The 14,429-nt window shown below is 25.1% G+C and overlaps 4 protein-coding genes and 1 non-coding gene across 5 annotated transcripts; 2 read left to right on the top strand and 3 right to left on the bottom strand.

Annotated features, from left to right (window-relative positions):
• Nucleotides 1-5,117: 5,117 nt before the first annotated feature.
• On the top strand, nucleotides 5,118-6,672 carry LOC122849999 (trypsin-3-like). Its single transcript, XM_044148949.1, has 8 exons — nucleotides 5,118-5,209; nucleotides 5,288-5,385; nucleotides 5,448-5,542; nucleotides 5,630-5,792; nucleotides 5,885-5,995; nucleotides 6,070-6,207; nucleotides 6,270-6,367; nucleotides 6,457-6,672. Exons 1-8 carry the CDS (start codon nucleotides 5,155-5,157, stop codon nucleotides 6,599-6,601), a joined length of 903 nt encoding a protein of 300 aa, XP_044004884.1. The 5' UTR covers nucleotides 5,118-5,154; the 3' UTR covers nucleotides 6,602-6,672.
• Nucleotides 6,673-6,947: 275 nt separating this feature from the next.
• Nucleotides 6,948-7,556, bottom strand: LOC122849998 (uncharacterized protein DDB_G0271670-like). Its single transcript, XM_044148948.1, has 2 exons — nucleotides 7,437-7,556; nucleotides 6,948-7,241 (listed from the first exon to the last, which is right to left on the bottom strand). Exons 1-2 carry the CDS (start codon nucleotides 7,501-7,503, stop codon nucleotides 6,988-6,990), a joined length of 321 nt encoding a protein of 106 aa, XP_044004883.1. The 5' UTR covers nucleotides 7,504-7,556; the 3' UTR covers nucleotides 6,948-6,987.
• Nucleotides 7,557-8,261: 705 nt separating this feature from the next.
• On the bottom strand, nucleotides 8,262-10,282 carry LOC122850676 (suppressor protein SRP40-like). The gene is made up of 3 exons (XM_044149809.1): nucleotides 10,273-10,282; nucleotides 8,474-8,851; nucleotides 8,262-8,293 (listed from the first exon to the last, which is right to left on the bottom strand). The coding sequence occupies exons 1-3, from the start codon at nucleotides 10,280-10,282 to the stop codon at nucleotides 8,262-8,264; spliced, it is 420 nt and encodes a 139-aa protein (XP_044005744.1).
• Nucleotides 10,140-10,223, top strand: Trnal-uaa. Its single transcript has one exon. It is a non-coding gene; the product is annotated as a tRNA-Leu (tRNA).
• Nucleotides 10,283-10,583: 301 nt separating the features above from the next.
• LOC122850675 (A disintegrin and metalloproteinase with thrombospondin motifs 20-like) lies at nucleotides 10,584-14,429 on the bottom strand. The gene is made up of 13 exons (XM_044149808.1): nucleotides 14,335-14,429; nucleotides 14,105-14,260; nucleotides 13,894-14,040; nucleotides 13,681-13,832; nucleotides 13,257-13,596; nucleotides 13,093-13,178; nucleotides 12,647-13,009; nucleotides 12,375-12,547; nucleotides 12,042-12,289; nucleotides 11,585-11,960; nucleotides 11,354-11,506; nucleotides 10,927-11,265; nucleotides 10,584-10,847 (listed from the first exon to the last, which is right to left on the bottom strand). Exons 1-13 carry the CDS (start codon nucleotides 14,427-14,429, stop codon nucleotides 10,584-10,586), a joined length of 2,892 nt encoding a protein of 963 aa, XP_044005743.1.

The following is a 14,429-nucleotide window of genomic DNA, read 5'->3' as shown; positions in this document are numbered from 1 at the left end:
AAATATAAAAATGATTTTCGTTGTCTAAAGTTTTTTCAAAATATAGCAAAGTCATATATTGAATTTTAATTTTTAAAATGAATAACATATTATTTTGTATGACATTTGCATGTATTTAATATTCATATATTTTCAATAAAATAGAAATGGAAATTTCTATTACAAGCCAATGTTTTTTTGTTTTTAAAAAATGCAGTCATTTGTCAAATAAAATGAAAATAAGTAGGCCAGAAAATTTATGCACGATAATGCTGACAGAATATAGGCAAACTTGATTATTGCAAAATACATATTACGATTTATTTTTATATTATCCCAAAAAAATAAAAAGCCTGGTTTTACCACTTTCAGAAAATATTAAACCACCATCAAATATTAAATCATGCGTATAAAAAGCCCACTGCCTCGTTCGATAAAATTTTTTAATTACAAAAATAAATAAACTCTATAAAAAAAAAAATTAAATTAATAAAATAAATTCCATTCAAATATAAAAAAAAAATTAATAAAAATTCCTAAAACAGTCAATGTATATCTAAAATAATTTAAATAATTAAAACGACTTTTATTAAACAAAAAAAAGTAGGTCAAACGAAAAAAAAAATAAATAAATAAATAAATAAAAAATCAATAACATAAAATAAAAATAATATTTATAAGCTATAAAATATAATTTATAATATACAAGTATATTTTTTGACAGCTAAAGAAACAAAATGAACTTGTTAAAAATGAAAAAAAAAATATAAATTACAACATGTTAATTTTATTTTAAACTTAACAACATAATCAATCAAATTAAAAAATTTTTAAGACAATATTTCGAATGTAATAATATTATTTTTATTTCAAATAATAGTACTGATACATTTAAAATATTATGTGGTTCACGATGTTTTATATAATGATTCTCATAAGCCGCAAAATCTAGTTCATGTATTGTTTAACACATCAAGGAAGTGTTCGCATTGTTTTAAAATTTAAAAACCCTTGCACCTGATGATGTTGCCACCACTCAACATGTAATAAATATATTTCTTTGTACCACAATATAAACTGGTATTTATTTTTTTTATATTGATAAAAAAACCTTCTCTACAATTATTATAATTATTATTATTTTCATACATATACTTGAAGAATAACTTTTATTTGTTTTTTTATTAAATCATCAATTTGCATAGTGATAAATCAATTTATAAAAAAAAAATACAAGATGTCATTTTAATGTTTTTCATTACATCACAAAAATAAAATTAATTAACCTTGAAAAGTATTACATTAGATAATTAATTAACAAAACATGAATAATTTTTTTTTTTTTTTTTTTCATAAATAAATTGTCTTTAAATGTTTAATTGAATTCACAATAATAATATGACATTGAAAAATTAAAACAGTAAAGAAAATTAACGATAAACATGTTTATTTTATTTTTATAAATCAAATATAATTGTATATTCAATTTTTACAATTCATTATTCATTATTTTTTGTATATAATTATTATTAAAAAAAAATTTTTTTTTATAGTAAATGATAGAAACTCTCGACCGCAATTACCTCACAAGTCCTTGTGTCAAGAGTTGATGGTATATTCATGTTGTGAGTGTGGTCTTGAAATAATGACAACAGGACAATGTACAAAAATTCCCATAAAATTACAACTGCATATTCAAGATGAATTTATTCCGTAATCTATTATAAGCAACGTACAAATAAATATTTTCCACAATATTTTTCTCATTTAAAAAAATAAAAACAATTATAAAATTTTAAATAAAATAATTTTTTTTTACTGTTAATAATATGACAATATTTAAAATATTTTAACAAAATAAAACAACTAAAATAAATCAATTAAAAATATATATTAAAATTAAAATATAATACTTGAATTATAAATTATAATAAAAATAAATATATAGGAATAAATTTTAAAAGATATATCATCATTAGATGTAGATATACATCAAGAAAATAATAAAATCATATATTCCAGTAGTTGATAAGTGGAAACTGTCGGTTGAAAATTTAATGAGAGGCCAATTGACAAGACAGTCAACTCTCAATATTATACCATAATAATACACGTGCTTTATTTCATTTTTTTTTTTTTTTATTTTATTTCATACATGCACGTTCTAGTGTGTAATAAATATTTTTTTTAAAAAAGAATTTACTTTGTAAATATCACGTACACCAAGCTACATTTATTATAAACAGATAACCCATGAAAATTGATTTAAATATTTTTTTTTTTAAATCTTTAAAATTTACATTGAAGTAATAAAAAAATTTAATCAAGGTTTTTGTTGTCTTTTATATAGTCATTGAAACAAGTGTGTTCTATTAAATAAAACGACGTTTATCCCACGTAATATTTCGTAATATATATTAACGAAATAAATAGCTAGATATTTTTTTAACTCTTTTTTTCTTCCTATATTCAAATTACTTTATATAATTTTTAAATATAAAATGAAATAAAAAAAATTGGTTAGTTGATTTATATTTTTTTTTTTCGCTCATATTATTGATAGACATGGAATCGAGATACAATCCATATATATATTTCTACTATATATTTTTTATTGATTACATAGCGTTGAGGGTTTGAGTGGATAAAAAAAAAATTATATTCAATTTCAGAATAGTGTGCACGCAATGCTCATGCATGACGTATGCAAAAACTAAAAGTATATGTCTGGCTAGATGAAAAAAAAAAAAATAAAAAATGCATAAATAGAAAAAAAAAATAAAAATAACATGTTGGAAGTCATGGTGTGGTTGTGTGTTTGTATACTGAGTGCAAAGGCACGTGATTATTTTATTACATAATGTGGAGAACTTGGTCTCGACTCTCTGGTGGACCCAAATGTCTACTAGAGCGTAAAACTTTCGCGATGGCAAATATTATTGTGAATATGTCACACATATAGTATGTGTAATATTAAATTCTATATAAAGAATCATACTTTAATACGTATATTTATACAATTTTTTTTTTTCTTTCAATTGATTGAATAATTTAAAATAATCACTTATTTATTTATTTGTAGAATAATATGTCAATGATAAAAATTAAAATTAATTATATTATTAAGTGAATAATTTAGTACGATTATTTGACCTTGAATTATTTGATTGTTGTATATTATTATATTAAACAATTAGTGTATCGTGTTGTTCATTTGAGTATATGGAAATTTTACAAACTTGGGGTCAATGTTTCATCGACAATTATTGTGTTTAAATTTTTAACTAATATAAACTCAGTCACTTGGGTTTTTAAACGAACAAATAAATAAAATTATTAATTTTACGAACATTTAATTTTCTTGAAAATATTTTGTATATTATAAAAAATGTTTGCATACGTCATTTAATAAATTTTGATTTTTAATAATTAATTATTCACTTCACAATAAATTTAATCATCAAGTCCACAATGTCCATCAATCACAGTATCACTTGATAGTCCCCAAGCAGTTTTGTTAATATTTTCAATTTCATGTTTGCCAAAAAATAAAAGAGTAATATCACTGCCAGCAAAAGCATCCTCTTCAATCATAGTTATATTATTTTCTTCAAGATGTAATTCTTCTGTCTTGAGGCCTTGAAATGTATGAAGATGAATGACACTTAAATAATTATTTTTTAAATTTAATGATACAAGATTTAATCCAGCAAATGCATTTGCTTTTATTTGTGTTATATTTTCAAATGCAAGATCCAATATGAATTTTTCTGTTTTATAAATTCCCCTTCCTTTGACAGAAATCAATATATTTTCATTTTTACAAATTGTAGAATAAATATTTTTTTCACATTTTTTTTCATAACCAATGACTGATAAACTCAACCATCCTCCAATAATAAATAATATATATATTTTCATTTTGTATATTTATTGAATTTTTAGAGATGAAAAAATTAAACTGTGTTCACTCAAACAAGGACGTTGAAGTACTGAAGCTACGTTTAATTTTTTTTTTCGTGTTTTTGTTTACTTATCACCAAAAATGTTGATTCACAGCGTTGACGTCAGTGTTTTCTAATTTCATATAATAGGTTCAAAGAATTTTTTAAATAATAGTCATGTGGCGGGGATGGTTTTCACTACCAGGACAATATGCTGTGACGCATCGGCTTTTTTTTTTTTTTTTTATAAGACAGGTAAATTTATGGACACTGAGTTACAGTCAAAAATTTATCCATTAATTTTTTTTTCAAATAATTTTACTCCACTAAATATTGGAGGAAAGATATCTCACGTAGACTGAATAATACGAGACAATTTTAACATTTATCCTGGAATTACACATGCCCAAATATTATTGATATTTATTTCTATTATTATTAATAATAATAATAGCATCGCTTTATCAAATTTGTATATAGTAGCACGTGTGTTTACACAATCAAAAAAAGTCATGTCATGGATAATAAATAAAATATTAAATAAGCATTTAATGACATTTTTTCTAGCTTTAAATTATTATTTTTTTTTCTTAATTATATATGCTCACGATAAATTGTATATAGAGGTTTATCAGTTGACAATTCAACGGTAAGTAAAAATTAAAAAAAGCAAATATCTCAATAAATATTATTTTTTTTAATTTAAAAAAAAAAATCAATCAAGTAGTTTATGTATTTTTTTTTTTAGCGAAATTTTATTACTGATAATTTAATAGAATAATTAATGAGTTAACTATAAAAATTTTATAATATTTAAAATTAAACTTTATCAATAAAAAAGAGTATATAATTTTTTTTTTTTTTTAATTTTTCTTTTTGTAAATTGCATTTGAATATTTTTAAAAAGTTTTTAGTATTGAAAAAGGTTGATTGATTTTTTTAAATTAAATATTTATCTGTTATAAATTTTTTTAAATTAAAAAAGTTATTTTTTTTATTAATCGTATGAAATTTAATGTTATTCAATATTATTTATACTACAAAAAAAAAATGTATTATCTGACCATTCTCTACGATTATCTCTTGAAAAAAAAATCAATGACATTGTCAATGTAATTGACAATATTTATCTGATAAAATTCGATTGCGATAAGTGTATCTACAATAAATTTTCGATGAAAAAATCATGAAGACAGTTGGTGATGATAAGTTACCCTGATAGGTTGTAAAAATGTATTTAATTAAATTTTTTTATTTAACAATTTTTATTATTTCAAATGTTAACGGTTAGTTGTATTTATGATATTAATATTTTTATTAATTAAACTGTTTAATCAACTATTAGAAAATAATTTTTTTCACAGCCAATAATGATACATCAGTAAAAAGCGTGGTTAAACAAAATGAAGAAAGTCGAATTATCAATGGAACAAAAGCGACAGATGCTCAATTTCCTTTCATGGTAATTTAAAATTAGATAAACAGTATATTATGTTTTTCAATTTGTATATTTAATTACGACAGGTATCATTAAGAAGAGCACTTTCTGGAAATCATTTTTGTGGTGGTAGTATAATTTCTGAACGATGGGTCATCACAGCAGCCCACTGCATGTTTGAGTAAGAATTAATTTTTTCCATGAAACAAACATAATTGTGTCCAATAAAAACCTTATTAAAATTAATAAATTATATTAAATTTTATAGTTCAAATAATTATTTGATAACTAAAAAATCATTGTATGTTGTTGGAGGAAAAACAAATATACTTATGGCCTCTCAAACTTCACAAAAAAGAGAAATTTCTAAATTAATTGCACATCCAAATTACAATGCAGCCACACTGACTCAAGATGTTGCTTTGCTATTGGTATTATTTTTTTTAAATTTAAATAAATATTTTTCATATCAACTACAAATTTAATTACATAAAAAAAATTATTTAATAACAAAATATTTCAGACAAATCGACCATTTGAATTTACACAATATGTAAAACCAATTTCAATGTCAATAAAATTATCATCAGTAAATACCATGTGTTATGCAGTTGGCTGGGGTTATCTCAAAGAGGTATGTCAATTTTATTTGTGCAATATTTTTTTTTTTCATATATTGACTTGTATCTGTATAAAAAAATTTAATAGAATGGAACAGTTAGCAATGACCTTATGTTTGTTGGACTTCCATTGTTGAGTAGCTCAACATGTCGAATACTTTTGGGACCTCTGCCAAGAGGTGTGATTTGTGCAGGTTTTAAAGAAGGTGGAAAAGATGCTTGTCAGGTCAGTATTAATGCATAATTTAATTTTTAACTTGAAAATAATTTTTTTGTTTCTTTTAAAAGGGAGATTCTGGTGGCCCTTTGATTTGTGATCATGAAATAAATGGCATTGTATCAGGAGGTGAAGGTTGTGCACGTCCAAAACTTCCTGGTTTTTATACGTATGTTAATGAAAAATTATAATTAATACTTAATTTATTTTTGATACTTATTTATTTCTTGTAATTGAACTATCCATTTAATTTTTCAGCTCTGTACCGTATTATAAATCGTGGATTAATCAAGTTATGCAATCAAATGGCTCAATTTTAAGTAGTAAAAATGGAGCAAAATCAAAATTTATTTCATTAACACTTGCTTTTGTTGTTGTAATTCTATCGATGTTTAATATTTAATAATTTCAATGATTGTTTATTTTTTTATTGTTATAATTAATATATGAAAATAAAAAAATTAATATCATGTATTTAATTATTATATATATATTTTTCCAGCATTAAAAATTTTAACAAATAGATAATAGAACGTCATTGTATGACATCATCAAGGTCTAAGATTTCATGATCAAGATATAGATATGAGACTGATAATAAATTTTTTTATAATATAAAAATAACTAAAATATAAATTTAACTAAACTTGAAATACATAAAGTAAATCAATAAGAAAAACAAGATTTAAAAAGAATTGACCTTTTGTAATTGAAAAAAAAAGTAAGTAGGTTTTTACGTGATTATTTTGGGTTTCACTATTGTGATGGAATAAAAAAAAAGAATAGGTATCAGTGACCACTGTTGCTTTTGCTGCTGCTATCAAGCTCGTAGCTATGACCATCACTGGAACCTTTGGTGTGACCGCTAGCTATACCACTGGCAATGCTTCCATGACCAGATATATTTGAGGTAGATGATGTGCTTATTGTAGTCTTTGTTACACTTTGTCTATCAAAATAAATGCTGCTGCTACTACTACTGCTACTGCTACTAATACTACTACTGTGAGCTGGTGGAGAATTATTTGCCTCACAGACAATAACTTAAAAAAAAATATATATATTTATAAACACTTTTAATTGAAATTACTAATTTTTTTTAAATAAAAAATAAGCATGCATTTGAGAGTAAAAATTATAAATTTATTTTAAAAATTATTGGTATTTTAGAATTTTTTTAAAATTTTATTTTTAATTTACTCAGAAAATTAATTATTTTTATTGTAATATGGACTTACCAGAAATTAATATGCCAATAATAAATACCCGAAAAAGGCAAGCTCTTAAGATCATTGAAATGTTCATGTTTGTTTTTTTATTTAAAAAATTTTTTTGCAAGATGAACAAGCTGCTTTAAATTTTGTGCAAAGTATATTTGACAACAGTAGACACGAAACTGAAGGACAATCAAGGAGAAGTGTATTTAACGAGTTTTTGATATTTCATCATTTGGGAATTTCCAATCGGATGATGTTTTGTTTATCAGCATGTCATTAGACTATTTTTAAAATTTGACATAGATGTGATAAACAAAAAACATAATGATATTTTCTCAGCAAAACGTGGACTATTTATCTAAATTTAAAATGTTAAATTTTTTTTATATTTTGTAGAATGTATGTACGTAATAATTTGTCTAAAAATTTATCCAGTTTAAATTAAAACTGTGGAAATAATATTTAAAAAAAAAAACAATCATAAAAATATTTTATTTTTTTGTTTTTCGTTTGAAACGATGTCTTGTTGTTTCATAATCGATACATGTTGATATCGAAAATAAGGTGACAAACATCGATAACGACCTGATGCTCAAGATAAATATAAAAATAAATATATTGTCTATATAGATATAGTAGTGTTTATTTTATAAATTTAAGTTTTATTTTTTACTTATTTTTGATGATTATTATATCAACGAGAAATTTAAAAATCATCAAGATAAATACATCATACAAAAAAAAAATAATCAATACCAAATTAACCATACTACGTGCAAATTTTTCTTACTTTTTTTTCGTGTGAATCAAGTATACTGGTTTTTTTTTTTACAAATGACTCACAGGTCAAAGATTGACTACCTGCGATTCATCAACAACTTTATGATAAATCGAAAAAAATGAATAAAATCTATTTAGATATAAATAGTCAGACAAAATAAAAATTGTAAGAAAAAAATAATTAAAAAAAACCAGTAACATTGTTATAGTCGATTGGAATTTTAAATGAATCACTGAATATTTTAATGATTCTATTTTGTTTACTCATTTTTGTTTACCTTTCAAATTTTTTTGGGCAGATGGTCGAGGAGTTGATGGAACAGTTGGATGAGTCTCTCCTTTTTTTTTTTGTTCATCAATACATTTGATAATGACGGTGCTGCTGTTACTACTACTACTGCTACTACTGCTACTGCTGCTACTACTGCTACTGCTGCTGCTACTGCTACTGCTACTAGTAGAAGTATTGCCATGAGAATCTTTTTTTACAGTTGTACTACTGCTACTGGAACTGGAACTGGAACTCGTACTTTTGCTATTACTGCTACTTTTATTGGTGCTCGTAGTTGTGTTGGTAATACTACGTTTATTACCAGGAATATTGCAAGCATTTTTATCATTGATATTTTTTATATTTTTATTACATTTTCCAGAGCCTGTAGTAAATATAAAAAAATAATAAATAAATACATAAATTGATAAAAAGACGTGTTAATTAAAAAAATTACAAAAATTAAATTATATCTGATTTGCACGTAGTATGGTATTTAAAAAAAAAATAATTTCTAATCTATTTGACAATTTTAAATGATTTATACAAAGTATTGTCGAAAAGCTAAATATTAATTATCATTTGACTTATCGTTGCATTTTTTTAAATGAAGAACTTGATGTTGAAGCCTCTAATTATACACACTCAGAGAAGGATATGTTAACAGTTAACATACCAATATGTTTACATTAAACATACAAAAGTTTAATGTTAAGATATATATATTAACAATAAACATAGATATCTTAATTGTTAACATACGTATATGTTTATAGTTAACATACGTATCTTTACGCGGCCAAATATTTTGATGCGCCAGTCTACTTCTTGTAATCTTTTTTTTTTGACATATTATATTGTGATACTATTCTAATTGTAATATAATATAATATGTACTCGTGTTGTCATAAATTTATTTAAATTTAGTTTTTTTGTAAATTCATTCTTAATTTTACATTAAATTTTCATATTTACATACGTAAATGTCCTCAACTATCAACCTAACCTTCAAATTGTGTCAATTACAGATATCTTAATAATTAACATACGCATATTAACTATTAAGATACGTATGTTTAATGTTAATATATAGGTATATCTTTGATGTAAACTTATCAGCCACCACCCATTTAAACATGGCATATGTTAACATTAAACAGGATATGTTAACTGTTAACATATCCTTCTCTGAGTGCATATAAAATAAATAATTTATTATAATGTTCAGTAATGAATAATAACTAGAAAAATACTTACGAGAAATAAATAGTATAACGATGAATAATCCAATAAATAAAGTAAAGTACTTCATTTTATTTTTTTAGTTAATATATATAGCTATATAGTATTATGAATACGTGCGCAGTACGACCTACCTCGAAACTTTGAGCACAATCATTGGAATAAAATTTGTTAATAACCACATTAACTATTTATAGTCTAGATAATGAGAATGGTCATCAAATTGGTGACCCCGATGTATCAATGATACTTTTAAATAAATTTCATGGCAAACGTCAATTTATTTTTAAAAACATGTCGTTATAGTTGTTTATTTGTTTTGTAATTGTTCTAAACATTAAAAGTATTATTGTTATTTTGTATTTTTTTTTTTGAAAGTTTTGATAGTTGCGTTGATAGTTGATGCATAAAATTCTTTTTGCACTCAACTTGCTAGGTTGGCCGAGCGGTCTAAGGCGCCAGATTTAAGCTCTGGTTCCCGAATGGGAGCGTGGGTTCGAACCCCACACCTAGCAAATCTTCTTTTTTTGCTTCAGCTTAAAATTTTTTATTATTTTTGATCACCTGTGACCATCTTTAACTATTTCTGATCGACTATAACCGACTTTGAACCAAATAAACCACTGTATGTCATTTTCAAGAGTTCGATATTATTTTTTTTCTAGTATTCAAATGGAAAGAAGAAATGTTTCAAAACTTTACAGAATAATGGGACAAGGGATTGTCAATAACTTGAGCACAAAAAATCCTAGGAGAAATATTTTTTTTCAATGATATAAATTTAATATTCCAAATGTTACAGTCAGTGATCAAACTATACCTACTAAAGCTAGAGTTACTTTATAATTATAATTATATCTTATAATAATATATCATTAAAGACAAGATACTGCTGAACTGTAGGAATTTTGGACTAATCTATTAAATAATTGAACAGGTTCATCGTAACACGAAGCTCCTGTTGTTATTGAAGATTTCATTGTACGATCTTTCAACGTGTTTGCGCTAGCTTCAAGCATCTTAATAAGTTTAATTACAGATGACATCTCAGAATCACAGTATTTTTTTGATATTCCAATCGTATTTTCAATACACTTGTTTTGAAGATTGCTTTTATGATAAGACTCAGCAATTGCATGCTATAAAAATCAATAGTTAAAAAATTTGAAATATAAATTAACATAATTATAAGTATCTAAAAAAAGTTATTGCACTTACATCTGCTGACGATTTGATTTCTTTGACAATTGACATCAAAGTTTTTGAACGCATAACGGAACAGATACCTATACTGTTGTCTGCATTGAAACGATATTCTTCAACTTGTGCAACTATTTTGTTGATACATATTTTGTTGATAGCTCTTTGAATCTTATTACTTTTCAAAAAAGTCTGAAATTTTTCGAACAAATTTTCTATTTCTTTGTTAGGTTTGTCCTGTAATGGACCTTCATCTTTTTCAAAAAACTTTTTTATATTTGAGTATTGACTTCTTAAATCATTGATAACTAGATCCATTCTTTCAATTAATTTTAAAGCTCTATCATTAGAAACAACCTGAGTGAACAAAAATAATTAATTGAGTGAAATTTAAATTTTATATCTGGGCGATGATCATAACAATTTTATTTATCAATAAACTTACTTTTTTTTTATTTGGATCAGTAGAAGAACGTTTATTGCAAGTTTTTTTATTGTCAGGCATTGATCCTTCACAGTATGAATTATTAACTATTTTATTTCCAATTTTACATGTAACTTGTCTTTCTTTTTCACCTTTATCAAGACTAACTGAACACTGATAAATATTTAAATGAATATATATTAATTACAATGTAAAAAATTTTAATAACATTAAATATATAATAAAACTTACAGCTGACCATGGTCCTGTGACCCACTTGGGACATTCATTGAGACCACATGATTCTATCAGGTCCTTTTTTAAATTACACATATTTTCGTTTAATTCTTTTCCAGTATTGTCAACACACTGTGCTCTTCTTATTCTAACACCACCACCACAAGTAACATTACAATCTCCCCAATTTGAATATTTCCAGTTTGCAGAACATTTTGTATAGCATCCTTCAGATTCAATTGGTTTTTCAATGTGTGAACAAGATGTTGGATTCAATTGTTCCACAGTGCTGATTGTTCCTTGAATGAAATCTCGTACACAGTTGTAATTGATATTTCGTGTACCATGTCCACACTTAGCAGAACACGCTGTTTTGTTTTCAATATCCCATCTGTAATTAACGATTATTTATTTTATATTATAAAAATATGTATCATTGTGTTATTTATAAATATGATAAATATTCAATTACCGTAAAACGCAATTTGAATTACATTCCATGGAACTTTTTGCTGGTTTAGTTTTACAAAAACTATCTGCTACTATTTCACTATCCTCGATTCTTTGGCATTTAACATCTCTCTTTTTAATACCCTGACAAGTTGCATTACAACGTGACCATTCACCAATTTTCCAACGATAATCATGTCTATTACTTCTACTTGGAATATAGAATTCTAATGATGTTTGTGTAAGTACAAACTCATATGTAAATAATACCTATTTATAAATTATTATGTAGACATTAAATACAGTATGAAATAATATTTATAACTAAATAAATTTTTAAATTAATGACGATTACCTCAACAACTATATCATCGACAATAGGCTTGATAATATTTACTCGCATATAGGCATCATTAATAACACTATATTCAATATTAATTCCATTTGATTCGTAAACTTGGGAGTACCGTTTTATACCACCTTTGTCATCATTTAAAATATAACTTCCATTTTTAGCAATCTTTAATGCTACAAAATAAAAAAAATACAAGTATAAGATAGAAAAAGAAATGTTAAATAAAATGCTATATAACTGTAAAAGAATGAATTAATACTAATTAAGATTACCAATGTAATTGTAACGATCAGATGAATTTGCGGTGTACTGTTTAATATCAATATGATGACTCCCAGCTGGAATTGTATAAACGTGATGATAACTTGGTAGATTTTGATGTTCAGGCGTTGGTGTAAAAGTGAAACTTTTTGTAATTTTATGACAAGTAGAATTGTTTCCATTACAAACCCCACAAATATCAAATTCAGTAGTTGAGTTTAATTTATAATCACATCCATATTTTTTGCATACACCATGAACACACATATGAAAATCCTCGCCTCTGCATGGAGTGCCGTCAATTACTCGATTTTGTAGATAATGAGAATCTTTGTTTTCATTTTTACAATACAACACACAAAAATCATCAGCAGCTGAGGAAAAAATATATTTTTTAAAATATTAAATATTCATAAATACGTATAGATAATTAGGTTTTATGAATTAAATTTTTCACCTTCATCAGATTTCCAATTGGCACTTATACTTTGAATACCCACACTACTTAAATTTTTATTGTTAAATTCAGCACACTGGCTGTCTCTAAAAAAATCAAAAACAATAATGAATCTAGAAAATTTTACATTACATAAAGCAATAATTGAATTTATAAATAAAAACCTAAAATTTTGTGATCCTCCAGGGCATTTGTTAGAAGCACAAATTTCATAATCTTTTTTTTTTCCCAAACAATATTGACCACCGTACATTGGTGTTGGATTATTACAATATCGATATCTTATTTTAATACCACCACCACAAGTTCTTGAGCATTCACCAAAATCTCCGTAATCACTCCATCCACCATTGACGGGTGTCATTTTATTTGCCGAGATACATTCACCTTCATAGCATATTTTATTATCGCCACAAGTTGTGCCATCTGAGACAGTAAGCCACCGATGAGAAGCAATATTCGCCATTTCTTCATTTTTATGATAACACCGGAATTTTCCACATTCTATTAATTAATATAAAAAAAAAAATAAGTATATTATTTATATATAATTGTATCGATAGACAAAACTTGAAAGGTATAACTTACTTTCATCATCCTTCAGTTTATTTGTATAATATCCTGGACCCCATGCAATTTCACACGTTTTATTGAGTGAATACTGTTGACCTAAATGTCGATATCTTGTTTCATCAAATTTTTCTGTCGGTTCGGCAAGGAGACAGTCACCACCACCAGATCTATTTTTTCATAATTATTTTTTAAAATACACATGAAAAACAAATGATATATCATACTCACTCAAGAAATCGTGTAACGTATTCATCAGAACAATTGGACCACATCAACGGATGTATATTTGTTGCTTGATAATTCATCAAATGTAATGATCCATTATTGTCATTTTTCAAGCATGGATTGTTGTGGCTATCGTGATCCATGCCCAATCTTCATAAAATTGAAAAATAATTAATCAACTTCTATTTATCATTTACCAATAATACAAACTTACAAATGACCGAGTTCGTGTGCAATAATTGGAGCTGTTGAATAAGGACCATCGTTTACTACGGTACACGATAAGTCTGGATTGCATATTGTGCCTAAGTGAGCCATTCCAATTGCATTACAATGTTTGTTACCATCTGGAGACAAGCAAATGTGATGTCTAAAAACAAAAAGATATGTAAAATATGCATGAGATAGTTAAGTTTTAAATATTGATCAATCCATTAAAAAAACCTTGTTAAAAGTAATGCAACATGAGAATTATTTAAATTTCGCATCTGTGGATTATTGCGTTGTGTACTTTGCCATTGGCAAAAATTTTTCTCCAT

Source organism: Aphidius gifuensis, linkage group LG2 (genome assembly GCF_014905175.1).
Source record: "Aphidius gifuensis isolate YNYX2018 linkage group LG2, ASM1490517v1, whole genome shotgun sequence".
NCBI lineage: Eukaryota > Metazoa > Arthropoda > Insecta > Hymenoptera > Braconidae > Aphidius > Aphidius gifuensis.
Note: the sequence above shows the minus strand (reverse complement) of the source record. Positions and strands in the feature narration are given on the sequence as shown.